A 17,082-nucleotide genomic window follows, 5' to 3' on the forward strand; every position below is an offset into this window, starting at 1 on the left:
TCTTTAAAAACTTAAAAAAATCTTTACACCTGATAATATATTTTTTCTTTTTTTTAAATTGTTGTTGTTAAAAGATGTAATTATACATTTTATAATAAATACACTTTACCTATTATTTTTGCTTAAGTAAAAATTTTAAATTATGTAATAGTTTGTATGAGATTTTAATTTTCGAAATATTGTGATTTTTTGATAGTTTAATTAATTTATTATTAAATAGCGGTAAACATTTTAGAAATTAGATAAGGTGCGTTGGGAAATATACAGATGAAATAACAAATAGCTTATTGGGATTATTGAATTGAAAGTATATTTTATTTCATGAATTGAACAAGAATGTAAAGATAATAAAGGAATAATAATGCTCCAGCAGGGCTATCAATAATTTCAAACATTTTGAGGGTCTTTTTTATTACGAACCTCTCTTACTCTCGTCATCCCAACGCATCTCCACAGTTTTATTTTTAAATATCTTTGCATGGCAAATATTAAAATATTAATAAAAGCTGTGAACACAAAATTATTTGAAAAATATTTTTTTTTCATTTTAACTTTTATATACAAAAGTGTAGGAAGTGTGTATTATAATTTGCTTTTTTTCTCACAATACAGTTTTTTTTAATATTAAACAATAACTTTATATTAGATATAGATGATTAGATGAATTTATGCCTTTATCTAGCTAGGACGTGTTGTAATTGTGCCGATTATATTCAAATCAAATGTTAAAACCTAGATTAGTCTATAGTGAATACAATGGCAGGAGAATAAATAAATGAGATTATTATTTAAAATCTAAAATATAATGACATAATTAATTACCCTAATGGGGTTTTAAGTTTAAGAACTTTTTGTAGACCATAATATAGCAGAACTATAAACAAATGCATAGAGTATGTAAAATATTTTTTTTTACGACTCCTGCTATTGGAATATTCAATATAGTGTACCTCACTATACATTGTACGGTGAGTATGAAAAATGTATTTTAGTTTATTCCGTTTTTATTGAGGGTTAATCCCGATATTAATATTTTTTTAAGTTGCGGTTAAACGTTGTGTTCCTGCGAATTACAGTGAGATGATTGTCATCCAAGCCGCACGTAGTGATTAATGTACTCTTTGCACGCACTGTGAATGAATGAAATGAAAGAATCCATCATGGCGCGCACCGTTTAACCGGACGTTTTTATTATTAATTTAGTACATTACTGTGAAATCTTCTTGTAATATAAATAGACATTTTCAAACGTTTGAACGCTTATATTTAATCATTGTCAAATAAATAATTTCTAACCTGTTTCAAAATTCACTGCCAAAAATTGTCTTAGAATATCAAAAGAAGTTTTAATTAAAATATGCGAATGCATATCACGTACTTGAAATTGAGAACGAACAAAGAGAAAATTATAGTTTTAATATAGATATAAATTGTCATAAAAATACATAGAAATTAATATTGAAAATGAAATATATGCCATTAGTACGTGTGTAAATTTATTTATTATTAAAACGAACAAATTTCACTTGGCTAACTTTATCTAATCTACAAGATATCGTATGAAGCATGAGACACAGTATGTTTGCCATATTTAATTAATTAAGTTGGCAATACTTCAATATACCATATTCAAATAGGAGATTTTTTGTAGCAAATAGTTTTTATGTGATAATTATTAATTTATCGGACCATGTTGTTTTTTAACCAAATGTATTCGTGATTTTGACTATTGTTTGTCGACTCACTGTACAGTATTAATATTATTTCAGATGTGTTTATTTCCATTTTGTTTTAATAATTTATTATAGGAGATTAATAAATTATAACAATTTATTTTTGTTACTTTCTTTCAATTCCTATCCATTATATTTTATTTTTAAATGTAAATCACTCTATTGTGGTTTTTATTATAGAATTCTTCCTGTAGATTAAAAAAAAGGTTAAAAAAAAAGTAACAACATATCTAACCTAACCTAACGAACGCTGCGAGAGGTTAAACTGAAGATTTTTTGTATGCAAATATTATTGAAATATTTCTTTCATTTATCATTATCAAAATGGTTAAAAATAAAAAACTTGATATAGAAATAATATTTATTAAACCTTATAGTATATTATATTGACATTCAATGTACCCGATGCTTCCTAATTTATGTCAACTCCAAACCTCATACCCAATACTAAAAATATCTTAGCTCTATAAAAAGGTGGAAGCTTGAAAATTGTACTACAAGCGATTATTATTTTGAGCCTTATAGTTTCAATGAAAATAATTATTGATCTAAAATTATCCCTATATAAACAACCCTTCACCAAAATAAATTGGAATACTATAAATCGAGTTGCATTTCATAATAAGTTAATACATTTTACCAATTACTAAAATAAGTTGATTAATAAAACAATAACTTTATACCAATAAAAACTACAAATGTATTTAATCTTAAACAAATAAAATATGTTTGCAATTGTCGGCAGAGTTGAAAACTAAAAACTGGTAAATAAGGTTGTTTTTATCTTTACATTAAAATTGTGAATAATTATTTGTCAGTTCAAAAATGTTTTGAAAGGTCATGTTACATCAAAGCATTCCTACTTAACGTTAAAATTATTCTGAAATATTTATGACTTTATTATGACATGTAGACGCTTCATTCAAGACCGAAAGTTTCATACAAATTTATTTCTGTTCACAATTGTTTTAATAAATCTGTGTCAGATCGAGTAATATTTTTCCAGTGGAATTTTTATTTCAGTAAACAATATACAAAAGTGGGGGGTTTTATAGTAATGTTTAGTATTTAAAATTTACATATTTTTTTTATGTTCTTGATACAGATTATATATTCGTGATATCTATGTGATCTATACGAACGCCAGGACCACCAAGCTGTGTGTCACTGACTGCATACCCTTTGCTCTTCAATTCATTGCTTAAGGATTCGACAATAGCTGCTTCAGTTGTCGGCGGTATTAATACTATGGCGTATCTGAAAATAATTTGAATACGTAATTAAATTTTTGAGGCAGAGACAAAGGACAAAGTCTCTATTTAATTATATATTTTAATTCAAATTATTGGTGGCGATATCATCACTAACAAGGAAAAGAGTTTGTCTTCCTGTCAAACGTAATTTGTTTACTGAAAGACAAATACCGTTTCAATGCCAAATGGTCCAGCAGAATCCGAATGGTCAAAAAAAATTATGAGATTTACAACACTTTGCGTAATTTTGGTGTAGTTTAACTATTACGATTATATACCAGATATTATCGGGATAGTTTGCAAAGCTTTACACGGGTTGAAGTTCTGGGGAACATAATACTTCTATCGAGATGGCCCAGTGGTTAGAACGTGTGCATCTTAACCGATGATTGCGGGTTCAAACCCAGGCAGGCACCGCTGATTCATGTGCTTAATTTGTCTTTATAATTCATCTCGTGCTCAGCGGTGAAGGAAAACATCGTGAGGAAATCTGCATGTGACAAATGTCATTGAAATTCTGCCACATCTGTATTCCACCAACCCGCATTGGAACAGCGTGGTGGAATATGTTCCAAACCTTCTCCTCAAAGGGAGAGGAGGCCTTTAGCCCAGCAGTGGGAATTTAAAGGCTGTTGTTGTTGTTGAAATACTTCTATCTTATTGTGTTGTCGATGTTCTCAACTGGAGAAATACGAACAAGAATCATCCATGTAAACCAATCTTAAGAATTGCTTTTACCAGTGATCGCCACGAGTTACTTTTTTGGAAGTTTAGTTTCGTGGAATGCATTTTAAAAACATATTCCATATGTTTCTTTATTATTAGTTAAAATTATGGGGGTAAATGTGTTTATAACTCACCCTCCTCCCCCCGCTCCTGTGAGCTTACAAGCGAGTCCATGTTTCGTGGCCGAAGCTTTGATGTCCTCTAACGATGGGTGGGAGACCCCCAAGGACGCTAGGAGGTAATGATTCATGTTCCACAACTCCTGAAATTGTATTTCGACATCTAATTAAGATTCATCTTAAGGGGGCCGTCCTTACGGAACGCTAAAATAGCACTTACTAGTTTTTAAATATCTGAAAACTGGAGCATCGAATATGGATAAAAAATTACATGCAGTATCTTAATAGATATGTCTCAAGTTTCACATCATAATATATCTAAAATATACATCAATAACCTAGCATATTCATCGCCAATATGACTCCAAACACTGAAATCGACCTTTTTTATTTAGCTTTACTGAGCTATTTAGCTGCTAGTTTATTCATGTATTTTTGCTTAAAAAGGGTCTCGAAAGTGTAAATAATAAGTGTACCACATTAAATTTTTATTATATTACACAATATTTTAGTATTTTTTATTTAAATATTGCTTAATTTTTTGCATTCGTCGTCCATACATTTTAGTAGGGAGAAAATCATTTGACGGTTTTGATTTTTTATTCGACATCGCTGTCAATAAATCTTCAGTCCCTCCCCAGAGCTCAAGGTGAGAGCACGTCAATTTTATTTCGAGCCGGACATTATAATTACGCAAAACGTCTACGCACACATAGACAAGCGAACATAAGGGTGGGGCCCGAGTGTCGTGGGACGCAATTGTTAATTTTTACTTTTCAAGGAATCAGATGAACTGAGCAAGTATGATTGCTAATCGGTTAATGTTTTGTCGTTGGTCATCGGTTAATCTTATCGTTGCTTATTAGTGCAGTCATTTCGTCGAAAAAAAGGCAAATAAATGACAATGAAAGGCCATGAATTCCGGGGCGCTAAGGCCGCCATCTTGAAAAAATGGTAAAATTTGTTCCCGGCATTAACTCGGCAATCAGATTCGAAAATTTTTACGAGAACCTTTTTTGTACCTTTTTTTATGCTCTACAAAGATATCTTAATAATTTTCGCGTTCGTCGTTATCGTCATCATCGTCGTCATCGTTATGAAAATGTCGATCAAAAAAGTCAAAACTCAGCAACAATTTTTGTTTTAATTTTTATTTTTGGTCATAAATATCGAAAAAGTTGTAAGATGCAACGCGTAGCTCGATCGCCCGTTCGCTGGAATGGATATTCGAGTTGTGGAGATTATGTTGCACAAGTCTCGTGATTTTGTAGTTTGTCTAAGCCCTATCTGATGAAGTAGATGGTTACCTCGTCGCTCCTGCATGAGCTGCAGAGTCTCTGCTGATGGAATTTCTTGCCTTCATCTCGTAGAATTCCTACCACTTGTTCAAGTTTCTGGTCAACGTCGTTTGTGGCTTCCAAGGCAGCGAATCGGTTGCTATCTCCGGCTTGAAGCATGTTAGGTCTAAACGTAGACTTCATCAAATAGGCACGTTCGAGCTTGAAACGAATATCCAGAGTGCCTCGTACGAGTTGGTGATCACTTCAGGTATTAAACCCGGTGACCAAAGAGACATCTCTTAGTATCCGTCGCTTGTCCATTATGATGAAATCTATCTAATTTTTGGTCATTGCATCGGGGCTTTGCCCTGTCCACTTCCGTTGGGTTGTTTCTTAAAGAATGAATTCAGATTGCTCCTCTTTTTCTAGGAAGTTCTACTCCTGATATGCCTTGGTACATATTTTCCTCTTCATCATCTGAAGGTGTCTTGTTGGGTGCGTAACCTGTACAACTTTGAAGAAGTACGCAACCCCTGTCAACTCACTGGAGATTTCGACAACGTTATTAATGAGATTTAACATGGCTATTTTTATCATGAGACTCATGCACACAAGACATTCGTAGATAATGTCCAAATATGGAGCTGCATCTAATAAACATAAAAAATATGGTAAATATCCCATTTGTATTGAAGTTATTAATGAGGTCCTTATGCACCAGAAACCCGGTCCCGCCTTGAGATTGTTGGTTTCCCTCCCTGAAGTTCATAAGAGGACTCGAATCTAAGAGATTTTGTCCTCTCCCTCGCTTCGGATTTCGCAGAGACCTCAAAGGTTCGGGCTAGAAATCGCAGGGCGTTCACGCATAGGTGACTATATCTGTATCACTTATTTACGCTGTTTTAGATGTTCATACCACCATCAATCGGTCGCCAGGGCCTCGTAGATCAGGGTGCACCACATGCAGGTGTGGATGACTTGGGGCACTGAGATAAAGTTGCGCCCCTTTAGGTACACTTTTACGAGCAATTACGGAAAATCACAAATCGCAATTCGGCATTTGGATAAATGAATTCAAGCATCTTCAACTTTTAAAAGAAAAAAAAGGATTTGCATTCTGAATTTACCTCTGTAAAATCTTAAATATTAATGTGCAAAATTTGTAATGTCGAATTAGAAATACAAAATTGTGAGGATGAAAATTGTGGAAACCTGAATATAAATGAGACTGCTGTGTCTGGTTTTATGTCGAAAGGTACTGGTTATGCTGGATTAAAACAGGTTTCTGCTTATCTTGCTATACCCTGTAAGTCTAAAAACCTGTACGATTAATGTTATACATGGAATGGAAGAAGCTGCATAGGAATTTGATTTAGTGTTACTAGACGTCGCAGTAGACATTAACGGAATACTTGTGATCACAGTAGTAACTGATGCATGCTGGTCTAACAGATCATATAGAAAAAACTACGCGGCTCTATCATTTAATCAAAGTCACTCTATCGTCATATATTTTTAAAATTATGTTCCAAAGTATTATTATATTTCTCGGTTGACTTAACTGGAAAGTTTTACTGCTTTGGAGCTGCTGTTTTGTGGAGGATTTGCTGCCTCACAGTTGCCTAATTTTTTTTTTCTAATTTTATTTAAAACGAACGAACTTATACCATTGCTCATGATGTTGATGACGTTAGTCTGCTTAATTCGTAAATATTTAACTGCTTTATTATTACATTAGTTAGTACATAGTGCTAAACAAAAATGTTGATATACATTCCTCTGTGTATTGATGCTTAGTACCTTTTATGACCAGATCCCGTCAACGGCCCAACCCCTTTATTTTTATATACCTAATATAAAATAATTTTAATTGAATTATTTCATAAAAAACATTTTCTTGTGTCATTGACTTGTTTAACCAAGACAAAGATTTTTTATCCCGCATAACAACAAACAATTTTTTTTATTTTTTTGTAAATATATGATTAGTTTTTTCTGCTTCTGATTGTAATTTACAAAAAAAAAAAAGTGTTAGATATTTTTTTCATATCGCTGTTATCGTAATAATTGTCAAATTGTAATATTTTTTTGTGTTTATTTAATAGATTTAAGTGAAATGAAAAAAAAAACAATATAATTAATATATGCTTCCGTTATTTTTATTTATTAAATATTAGTAAGTGATTATTTAATGTGTCTAAAATATTCTCAAAATAATAATAATTTATTTAGAAGCATAAAAAGCAGTTGAAAATCTTAGGTATATTAGGTATCTTATTGCACTCGGACCGCACCCTTTGCTAAAAAACAATTTAAGATTGATTTTGCGAGTGACAACCTCATAGCTAATTACATTGCTCGTATTTAAATGTATTTTTATAAATCCTACGTTGTGAATGCGCAATGAAAATATAATTTATTCGTTGCATCGACAAAAAGCAACTAAGTATTTCAGGGGATGCGTACGATACACCGAAAAATGCAAATGTATTATTGTAAAATACCTATGTGTGTGTTCGAAAATAAATTCCCACGCTTACAGACTGCGCTCTTAATTAAATAAAAAATGTTAATGATAAAACAATGTGGATAGGTTAAAGGAAGATTCGTTGTCAACTGTACACTTAGTATAATTAACGCGTTACTATTAAAAAGTAGAATATCAATCTTTATACTTACTGATAGATGTTTGTAATGTGCTTCAGAATCTTCTGGGTTACAGGTAGATAGTTTCTCCATAATCTGTAATAATTCAAAATAAGAATAAAATGTAACGAATGTTGAATTAGCATTAGAATTGCTTTTGATGTCATTTCTATCAGAGTTATTTGTAATACCGAGCAATCCTTGAAGATCTTTTAATTTTTTGATTGGTTCGAAATAAAAAATGTGTCATTCAGGCATAAGATCTAGATCGCTTACTTACAAGATTCTTTTTTAAAGTTTAATATTGGTAGGCAAACTGACAAATGCCATCAAAGAGCGAGCATTTACCATCGCCTACAGACTTACCCGAAAAAAATATTACCTAATCTATACAAATTAGAGTAAAAAGATTTTACACCTTATGTGCCTGTAACACTTTATTGTAGGTAAATTACCTTAAAAGCAGTGGTCGCGATATGATCACACGCGTCCATGATGCAATCCACAGCACCCTGATTGTGTTGTCTTAGGGACATTGTTTTTGCAGCCAAAATCTTAGTCTCGCGGCTAACTTTCGTATCAACTAAGAGTATTCGTAAATGTATCTGGAATGATGGTATGATCGGTTCTTCTCCTTTTCTGAATCCCACTAACGATCCAAGCGTGCAGGTTGAATTATCTATACCTGGAATTTTATTTATTGTTAGCGATTCGAAGACAAGGTATTCTTGAAAATATCAATTTATTTCTTTTAAACTGCTCTCATCACACTCATTCTCTCATTCACTCATTTCGAAGCAATCATTTAGATTGCTTCGAATCCTTGGATCGATGCGTGATAATAGATAGTCCAATAATAATCTATCTCAATTAATAGGCTATACAAATAGTCCAGGAATTTTAGCACCAAAAATCGGTCCGCTCTGCATAAAATCCTTCTACGTGATTTTACAAAAACAAAAAAATTGGTTTTTATTTACTTAAATATATCGGAAAATACCAACAATAGGGGGAAAAGTTTGGTATAAAAAAGGTGGGAAATTTTGTTCTCTACAAAAAAGATTTCTTCGGTTTTTAACGTAAAACTTACCGTTTCCGAGATATAACGTTTTCCAAGATGGCGGCTAACGCTCGCGGTTTCGGGCGACAGAAACTCGGTTTTATACTTGGGGGGCACCCTCCGACATAATCCAATCGAAAAATCACGTAGAAGGATTTTATGCAGAGCGGATGTCTAAAGATCTTGGACTAATAGGCGATGGAAATTCCAATATGTAAATACCAAAAGAATACTCGTCACGCCTCTTCCCAAAATTAAAATAGATTACTTGAATATTTTCCGTCATTTCTTGGTATTTTCATGATGGAGATAACAAATTTTTAATAAATTTCCTAGGCCCGTGCGAAAGTTACCTCCCTCGAGAAACGAAGCATTTTTAGATCTATTACATGCAGATATGGCAAAATGTAATTTATTAATCGATACCAACAAATCAGCCCGATCAGTTCGTTGGAGCTGAAACTTAATATATTACTCTTTTTTGACGACCTCCGTGGTCGAGTCGTGTTTACACCGGTTTTCATGGGTACGCCACTCTGAGGTCCCGGGTTCGATTCCCGGCCGAGTCGATGTAGATTACCATTAGTTTTCTATGTTGTCTTGAGTCTGGGTGTTTGTGGTACCGTCGTTACTTCTGATTTCCATAACACAAGTGCTTTAGCTACTTACATTAGGATCAGAGTAATGTATGTGATGTTGTCTCATATTTATATTTATTTATTTATTTTTATACCCTAGTAGAACCAAATCTATTATAACCAGAACATACCCGAAGGTGAACCGTGCATGATCTTTTCACAGTTGTAAGCCCAAGCCGATATTAATATTTTGTCTTCCATATCGAACTCTTCATCACTTTTCCCGCTCTTCAGTTTCAAGAGTTGTATTAAAGCACCCGCCAAACACACCGCGTATGACGCTGAACTTCCCGTGCCTGCCCCAACTGTTAGTCCAGAATTTATGCTAACATCTAGGCTATTATTCAAAAAATTGGTGTCGCCGAAGATTCCAGAAATAAGATATAACATTCCACGTAGAGAATTATATTGAACACTGTTCAATTCACTTATATCAAGATTTATTGATTGAAGGCATTTGTCGACACTGACTAAGTGGCTTTCGTGGTCTACACTTTTGGGGTTTTTCCACAATAACTGACCGTTTATCGACGGTTTGAATAAAGAACTCTTTATATGATCAAGGGATAAAGTGCGTTTGAGATTCACGGATGGCAAATCTACATTGACAAATGATCCAACAGAAGACTGAACTTCCTGAAAATAATATAAATAAATACCTATTTAATTTGCCATTACATGTAACTATAAATACGGAAAGTTTAGATAAACATATTAGAGCCAAGACTATAGGAGCGGTCTGAGAAATATCATAAGCCATAAGTACTTTACATACAAACCTTGACAATTATATTACTTCTAAGTCCAAGACTGCCCGCAATAGCGAACTTTCCGTACATCACAGAATGTTCTCCATGCAAAATCACCTTACCCGGAGCTGAGACTTTGATCTCGAAAAGCGAACCCATTTTAATGACTTATATTAATCAGGAATGGTTAATAAAACAACGAAGGACTAGAACATCAGTGTAATGGTTTGCAACAATATTATCACTGGTTTTGAGCTTTCCATTGATCAACTGTTAGCGTCTTTTGAGTGAACGCGTGAATGGTTTTCAGTTCCTCTTGAAGTACTGAGTTCACTAACCTGTGGAGGAATGGTTATTTTAAAAACATATCGTTCAGGCATGATTGTTTTGACCCAGGTGTGTTCCGTAGGCATTTTTGTGGGAGTATACTTTTAATGTCTGTTTGGAAGAAATTGCAATTGTTTGTCTCCAAAAAAGTGTTGTCTAAAAGTGAAACTTATTTTATTACGTCTGTCAAATAAATATGGACATATATTGTTTTTGTTTTGAGTTAATTGTCGCTATATAGAAACAAAAGTTATATATTTTGGTAAGTTGGCTGGGCATATAAATGACGGAAATGTGCAGATAAATAGAAATAAAATGATACTGATTTTAAACATTTATTTTTTTGGGGATATCCACTTGTTTTGTCACGATAATCGTGACGTTTCCTAGGGATTACTAAATTCTTTAGAGCTTCGAGGATCAGATAAAAGTAATACGATTGCATCTAGTGGGTTCAAAGATCAAATACTATTCAAACTGATCTCAGTATATTGTTAGTCTCATAATTTATATTTACATTTCTGTAACAAAACAGTTTAGCGGTCGTATGTACTGCCAGAATTTTAGCACGAGTATAATATCTGTGAAGACGATTTTAATTCGGAACATTTGAAGTTTGTGTAAGAATATTTTGACGTGTACATTTCGAGTTGTACTCATTTTATACAATTTAATCTGCTTATTTAATGTGTTTTTTTTAAATATATTACCTATAGGACAGCGAGAATTTAGACATAAGAGCAATGCCTTATAGTGATGGCTTAAAAAGAGTTGAAAGCTTTATGATACAGACTATGGCACAAGCCAGAAAATTTAGTTCATAAGTGTAACGCCCAACTAGAAAAAGTTTATCGTGACGTCAGACCAGAGTAAGACAGTTTATCTTTAAGGATATTTTTGTAGTATCAGTTTGCTAGGATCAAATAAAACTGTATTTAAAAATGTCTTCTTACCTATGACGAGCCAGCAGCGGTTTCCCCTGGAACTTGTCAGAGACAATCAACGCCACGAACTTGCCGCCACAGCCGTCACTTTCATCTACAACTTCCTAGAAAAGAGGTAGTTCTATTAATTTCTCCATCATCAACTGTAAGGAAGGGTCGCGATAGAGGGATGTAGGTCACAGTACTTGCCGGTTGTGGCATCAAAAATATTTAAAAAATCTAAATATACATAGCAAATAACATCGACAACATTGTATCATCGCTTTCCGTTACATTTTCATGCATTAGTTTTAGTCTCAGGATGCGTCAAGGAACATTCGTTGCAGTAAATTTCCCAGGCCAATCCGTAACAGGAAAGAGAATGAATCCTTGAGATTCAAAGATATGTGGGATTTACATAACAATTACATACGGCCGTAGACGTCCAGAGACGCGCCTCGAGTGAGTCAAAATAAATACTGAATTTTACAGCTAGCGCGCACCGGTGATTTTTGACACGGTGACTTTAAAGTGTTTGTCATTGTCACGTCACGTTTCCAAAGTGGAGTGTGCTCATTGATAGAGACAGTGACAAAAAATTTTCGAAATCGAAGTGTCATTAGCCACTATGGATTTCGAAGAGACGGTGGTTCTCTGTGAATTCGTGAGACTCGGCAGAAAAAGAAAGCGAAGAGAATACTGGGTACTAATTTCTTCCCACGCTTTAATTTTCACGTGAATATCTGAATACTCTTTAAATATTTTATCATAAAGAGCTGGTTTCCTTTCCACTTCTTCTATTAGAACATCATTATCTGTATTGTCTTCACGAATGTTTATGTTTTGAATAGATGGTGACGCCATTTTGCGCGCGCCAAAGTCGGCAGTCAAAGTACAGACAGCGAAAGACTGACGACGAGAGTAACAAATTTGTCACTAGTGCGCGCATTGCTATGAAAAAACTTAAAGATCGCCGGTCGGCGGACACAAATATCACCCAATTGTCACGTCGTAACGTGCGCGCACCTCCATACACATTCACCTACTTGACAAGAGTGGTGAAATAGTCACCTAACACAAATCACCAGTGCGCGCTAGTTCTTAGTGTATATCGCGCGAGAACGGGACTCTTTTCTTTTAATATTGTATGAGAATTATTTACTTGTATTAATTAATTTCAGTCATTTCGAGTAATATTATGCACATTATGACTGAATTATATGAACCTAAATCTATTCAAGCTCATAAGTACCCATCATATTTTCACACTTTAAGTAAAAATTACTACAAATCTTCAGTGAGATGTCGCGAAAGGAGTAATAATTAAGGAATTATGCAAAATTTCAAGGCAATAAATGTAAGCCCACCGTAATGGATACCATTTATACACGAGACATTATTTCGGAAGACATTCGAAGGTCTCCTCACTGTAGGAGGTAGGTGCTCCTGGTTCTTGAATTTTTCTGAACATTCGGCTTTGTCCTTGCATAAACTTACAACTCTTGTTTTACTCCTTTTAGCCCAATCATATTAGGTAAAAAAAGGGATCAACCTCGGAAAGAAAGATGATAAGCTGTAAATTGGTATGAACCTTTGTTTTGTCATTCTAAATGTTGTCTCAAAAGTCACAAATGCTATCGTGTCCGCGTCTTAAGATATTCAAGGTCAAAGGACACAAAAATAGTTTTTTTTTTTACTTGAGGTGTGGAGTGGAGTTTCATAAAATCCGTTCTTGGAGAGGGTCCTCCCTGCCTCAGCCAGTGGTATTTCCCTTTTATATATGTATACAGATTAATGGGTTAGATATTTACATAGATTGGAATATGAAAAAATCCAAGGTTTCTTTTACAGGTTCTATTTAAGTCTGCAGTATTTCTTTCTTAATTCGTGAAAGTATTTTTTTATATTAATTACTTTCAATATTTAATGAGGTTTTTGAGTTGGGTTTTGACATAGCTACAATTTCGTCATGCGGTTCATATACCGTTTAGTTTTATCACATTTGCTGAATGACTTAAAGAGTTAAACTTACTAGGAAATATATATTATGTATTTCTTATAACTTAAGATATGATAATAAATGTAATAACTGCGAATTAAGCCGCCGTGATAAGATATACCTACTCTTTTTAAATATTTGTAATATTAAAAAGTTATGTTATTTACAATGATATTCTAATAAACAGATATGTTATACCCATACTAAACAACAGAAAAAGTGTGCCGCGCCGGGGACCGTTTATTTTAAATTTCGTTACAAGTAGAAAGGATAGCTTGATAAAAACAATAAGTAAAAGGGATAACTAGATGATTTAATTACACAAAACGTATTATTACATAATTATGATGTATTATAACGTATTACTGGCATAATTATGATGAAAACGACTAAAGGCAAACGTCCCAATTAGGACGTATTCTGGTCTTCACTTTTTGCGCGTTAATGACATATCTGTTTACTAGAACATCATTGGTTATTAAGCAAAAAAATATATTGGATTATAAAAATAAAACTCATTATAAATTATTTTTTATTTAAATATTAATAATTATTTTATTTATTTTGCTGAAACTAAAATATTTAAAAAAATGCAGGGAAATAATTTACTAATTAAAGTGATGACTACTGCATACTGCAACATAATTGAAAAATATTTAAAATGGCGGAAAGCGTGTGCCATCTTATTTTACGTAATCAGCAGCAGATTTATTAAAAGTTGAGTTTCGGGAATTTTGCTGTTTCAACATTATATTATATAAGTAGTTGCTTGGGCGGTGATTAGTTTAGCAATTACTTGTCTCGTTGATTCGAATGCCAAATCGATGGTGTAATAAAGAGAGAAATAATTGTTTAATTAATTACACTTTAAATGTTTATAGGCGCCGCCATTTTATAGCGGCATGTTTAAGAACTAATATATTACTCAAAAAAGAAAAATACGAATACACGTATAAATTACCGCTTTGATATATAATATCCATCCTAATATTTATAATAATAACACTGTTATCCTTTTAACAACTTATTAAGCACCATGAATCGGCTCTTTGAGAGGCATTTTTTCACGAATTCATAATGAGTACATAGATAATTTATCTTGAAAATGTTAAAGTAATTTTCTAATATTTCTCTTTACATGATACCACGGAATTTCTTTATTTATTTAAGAACTACTTTCAATATTCTGTCTTTGCAACATAGAACACAACCCTACTAAACAAAATATGTTATTCTGTATGTATAATTTCTGTAGGAATTTGTGTGTATTTATATATAACACTAGCTGTGCCCTCGGTTTCGTGCGCGTTTAAATTTTAATTAGATTCTATTATTTTGCTGAAACAATTCTAGTCTCGTAGTAAGTTACTCCGTATTGCATAAGATATCTGGCACTGCAAGTCCTGTCAAAATTGGTCTAGCCTTTCCAGAGATTGGCAGGAACAAAGAAACATACAGACATACAAAAATTGTAAAAAATATGCATTTAGTAAAAGGTGGTTATTTTAAATATTACAAATAGACAATATTTGTAGGAATTCTAATGACAGAGTGTACCAAAGATAATATCTAAACCTTGTATTTTATTAAGTTTATATAAATAGAGTTTTCAGTTTCTGTAAAGAATTGGAAAAAGAAGAAAACAGTAGTAACTTGATAGAAGTTTATTTGGAACACTAATACAACAGAATTTTTGTCATTAATTATTTTTTACTTTTATTTTGATCGGTAAACAGGTTGGCAAAGATATTTGTTGATGTGTGAAATACACTAAAAAGAATATAAAATGTACACATGAATACATAGATATTAATAATGGGAATATATCTGGATATCTGGGTGGTGGCTCAACTAATAATGTTCCAAGGCCCAACCAAAACATCCCTTGGAGCGAGAAAAAAAAGTTTGTGCTTAGAAGTTTCAATATCACAGAGTTGTGATCAGCCATCGGGTTGGCAGCCTTGTATACAGTATTGGCATTGAGAAATGACAGTATACCAGCTTTTTTGTTTGATAATTTCAATGTGATACTATAAAAACTTAAATATATTAAACTTGTACATAGAAACGGTATCAATAAACCATCTTTTAGTAACAATGGTAGCATACTAAATGTTGACACAAGTAGGAACCAAAAGCACATAAATGGATCCTCGGGCAAATGCATAACTACTGGAATAGCTACAAGCAAAATTGACTTCTCATGAACTTGATATGAGAAGAGAAAAAATGCCAAAGATACATTTATTAGACATAAAACAAACTTCTTTCTATTTATTCTAAAGAAGAAATCTATACATGACGGTAATGCAGCCATGATTGTACACAAAAAACACATTCTTATCATCTCCTCATTATTATAAACATATTTTAACTTAATAAAAACATTAGCTGAGCACCATACATTCGAGACTTTGTCTTCGAATACACCTCTTTTAACAGGAAACAACCTGTGTAATACTTGAAATACGTCATCCCAAGAATTCAGTAATGGATACCAAATTATAATAAAAGTAGATATTACGGCAATAGCAAGTTTATTAAACCGGTGTATAATGTGCGAAAATCTCCCTTTGTTTGGGACACACATAAAGCATTTTCTCAATAAATAAATAAAAAATGGCAATGCGTGATACAGTTCCATTTGTTTGTAATTAAGAGCTAGAACAAAACATATTGTAGCCAATGTATCATTCTCTATCGCAATAATGAAAAATGATGCCCACAAAAATAAACCTAAAGAGACACAATTATACTGAAAATGACCATGATCAATAAGTATCAAGCCGGGGTATAGTAAAAATAGAGTGGTTGATATGTCTGTGCGTTTAAATACATTTGTATGATGTTTTCCTATGATACGCTCAGCATCTATACAAATACATAAAGCAGCTGTAACATAAAAGTACAAGTCACTTAAAAATACAGTCCATCTCATAAATGTTTTGTGTTGATCACTTTCATAGCCTCTAGATGCAAACAATCGCACCGATTCAGGGTCGAGCCAGTCCGCCACTAAGCCAATGAGAAAACTGTGGTACGCCGTCAGGGGTGGGTAGTCCAGACCCCAATACTGCAGGTCGTTTTGAGTCGTATTCCGATACCAATGTGATACCTGCGTTTGCACGGTTATCTCTTGCCAGTGCCTTTGGGCCTCGTAATCTCCATACATAGGGGGCTTTTTGTACCCCGAATAAGGATACGCCGCAATACACCATCGTAAAAATAAGGCGAAAAATAACCCAGGAAGTAAAGCATCTTTTGTAACGGTAAACTTGTCCGGATCAGCTCTTTTTCCCATAGTATCGAATTTTGTGCACTTTAAACTGATTTGAAACGAAGTTCATTCATATTTATGATAGATAATACCTACATCAGCGCGTACGTGTAGACATTTAAAATATTTGACAGCTCATACTTACGACATGAACGGCTTCCAGTTCCTTGGTAAGTTTTTCCTTGAGATACTCCTCTGTGTACACCATATTCAATACAATAACGGTAACTTATGGAAACACATACAAACGCCAAATGGGAAAGTTATTATTGTTACGACAACTCAAAAGAGGTTATTTTATTTTTTTTCTTTCCCGTAAATGACGAAGGCATAGCTCAAAAGAACTTAATAT

General features: G+C 33.2%; 2 protein-coding genes across 3 annotated transcripts; both read right to left on the reverse strand.

Moving 5' to 3' along the window:
• Positions 1-2,781: 2,781 nt before the first annotated feature.
• On the reverse strand, positions 2,782-17,060 carry LOC124532773 (bolA-like protein 2). 2 transcript variants are annotated; one of them, XM_047107839.1, is made up of 7 exons: positions 11,485-11,579; positions 10,235-10,542; positions 9,587-10,091; positions 8,213-8,442; positions 7,791-7,853; positions 3,847-3,974; positions 2,782-2,990 (listed from the first exon to the last, which is right to left on the reverse strand). In XM_047107839.1, the coding sequence occupies exons 2-7, from the start codon at positions 10,361-10,363 to the stop codon at positions 2,840-2,842; spliced, it is 1,206 nt and encodes a 401-aa protein (XP_046963795.1). In that variant the 5' UTR covers positions 10,364-10,542; positions 11,485-11,579; the 3' UTR covers positions 2,782-2,839. The 2 variants fall into 2 exon arrangements, with proteins under 2 accessions (XP_046963795.1, XP_046963796.1); XM_047107840.1 differs by lacking the exons at positions 2,782-2,990; positions 3,847-3,974; positions 7,791-7,853; positions 8,213-8,442; positions 9,587-10,091 and adding an exon at positions 16,876-17,060 and having other exon boundaries at positions 10,409-10,542.
• On the reverse strand, positions 15,103-16,865 carry LOC124532772 (dolichyl pyrophosphate Man9GlcNAc2 alpha-1,3-glucosyltransferase). The gene has a single exon (XM_047107838.1). It carries the CDS (start codon positions 16,752-16,754, stop codon positions 15,153-15,155), a length of 1,602 nt encoding a protein of 533 aa, XP_046963794.1. The 5' UTR covers positions 16,755-16,865; the 3' UTR covers positions 15,103-15,152.
• Positions 17,061-17,082: the final 22 nt, after the last annotated feature.

This window comes from Vanessa cardui, chromosome 10, assembly GCF_905220365.1.
Source record: "Vanessa cardui chromosome 10, ilVanCard2.1, whole genome shotgun sequence".
In the NCBI taxonomy this organism is placed as follows: domain Eukaryota; kingdom Metazoa; phylum Arthropoda; class Insecta; order Lepidoptera; family Nymphalidae; genus Vanessa; species Vanessa cardui.

Excerpts from the sequence above, each read along its gene's own strand:
- LOC124532772 (XM_047107838.1), bottom strand. The coding sequence starts at position 16,754 with ATGGGAAAAAGAGCTGATCCGGACAAGTTTACCGTTACAAAAGATGCT.
- LOC124532773 (XM_047107839.1), bottom strand. The coding sequence starts at position 10,363 with ATGGGTTCGCTTTTCGAGATCAAAGTCTCAGCTCCGGGTAAGGTGATT. Across the intron at positions 10,092-10,234 it reads GAAGTAATATAATTGTCAAG|GAAGTTCAGTCTTCTGTTGG; the intron begins GTTTGTATGTAA and ends TATTATTTTCAG. Across the intron at positions 3,975-7,790 it reads CACATTACAAACATCTATCA|GAGTTGTGGAACATGAATCA; the intron begins GTAAGTATAAAG and ends ATACAATTTCAG.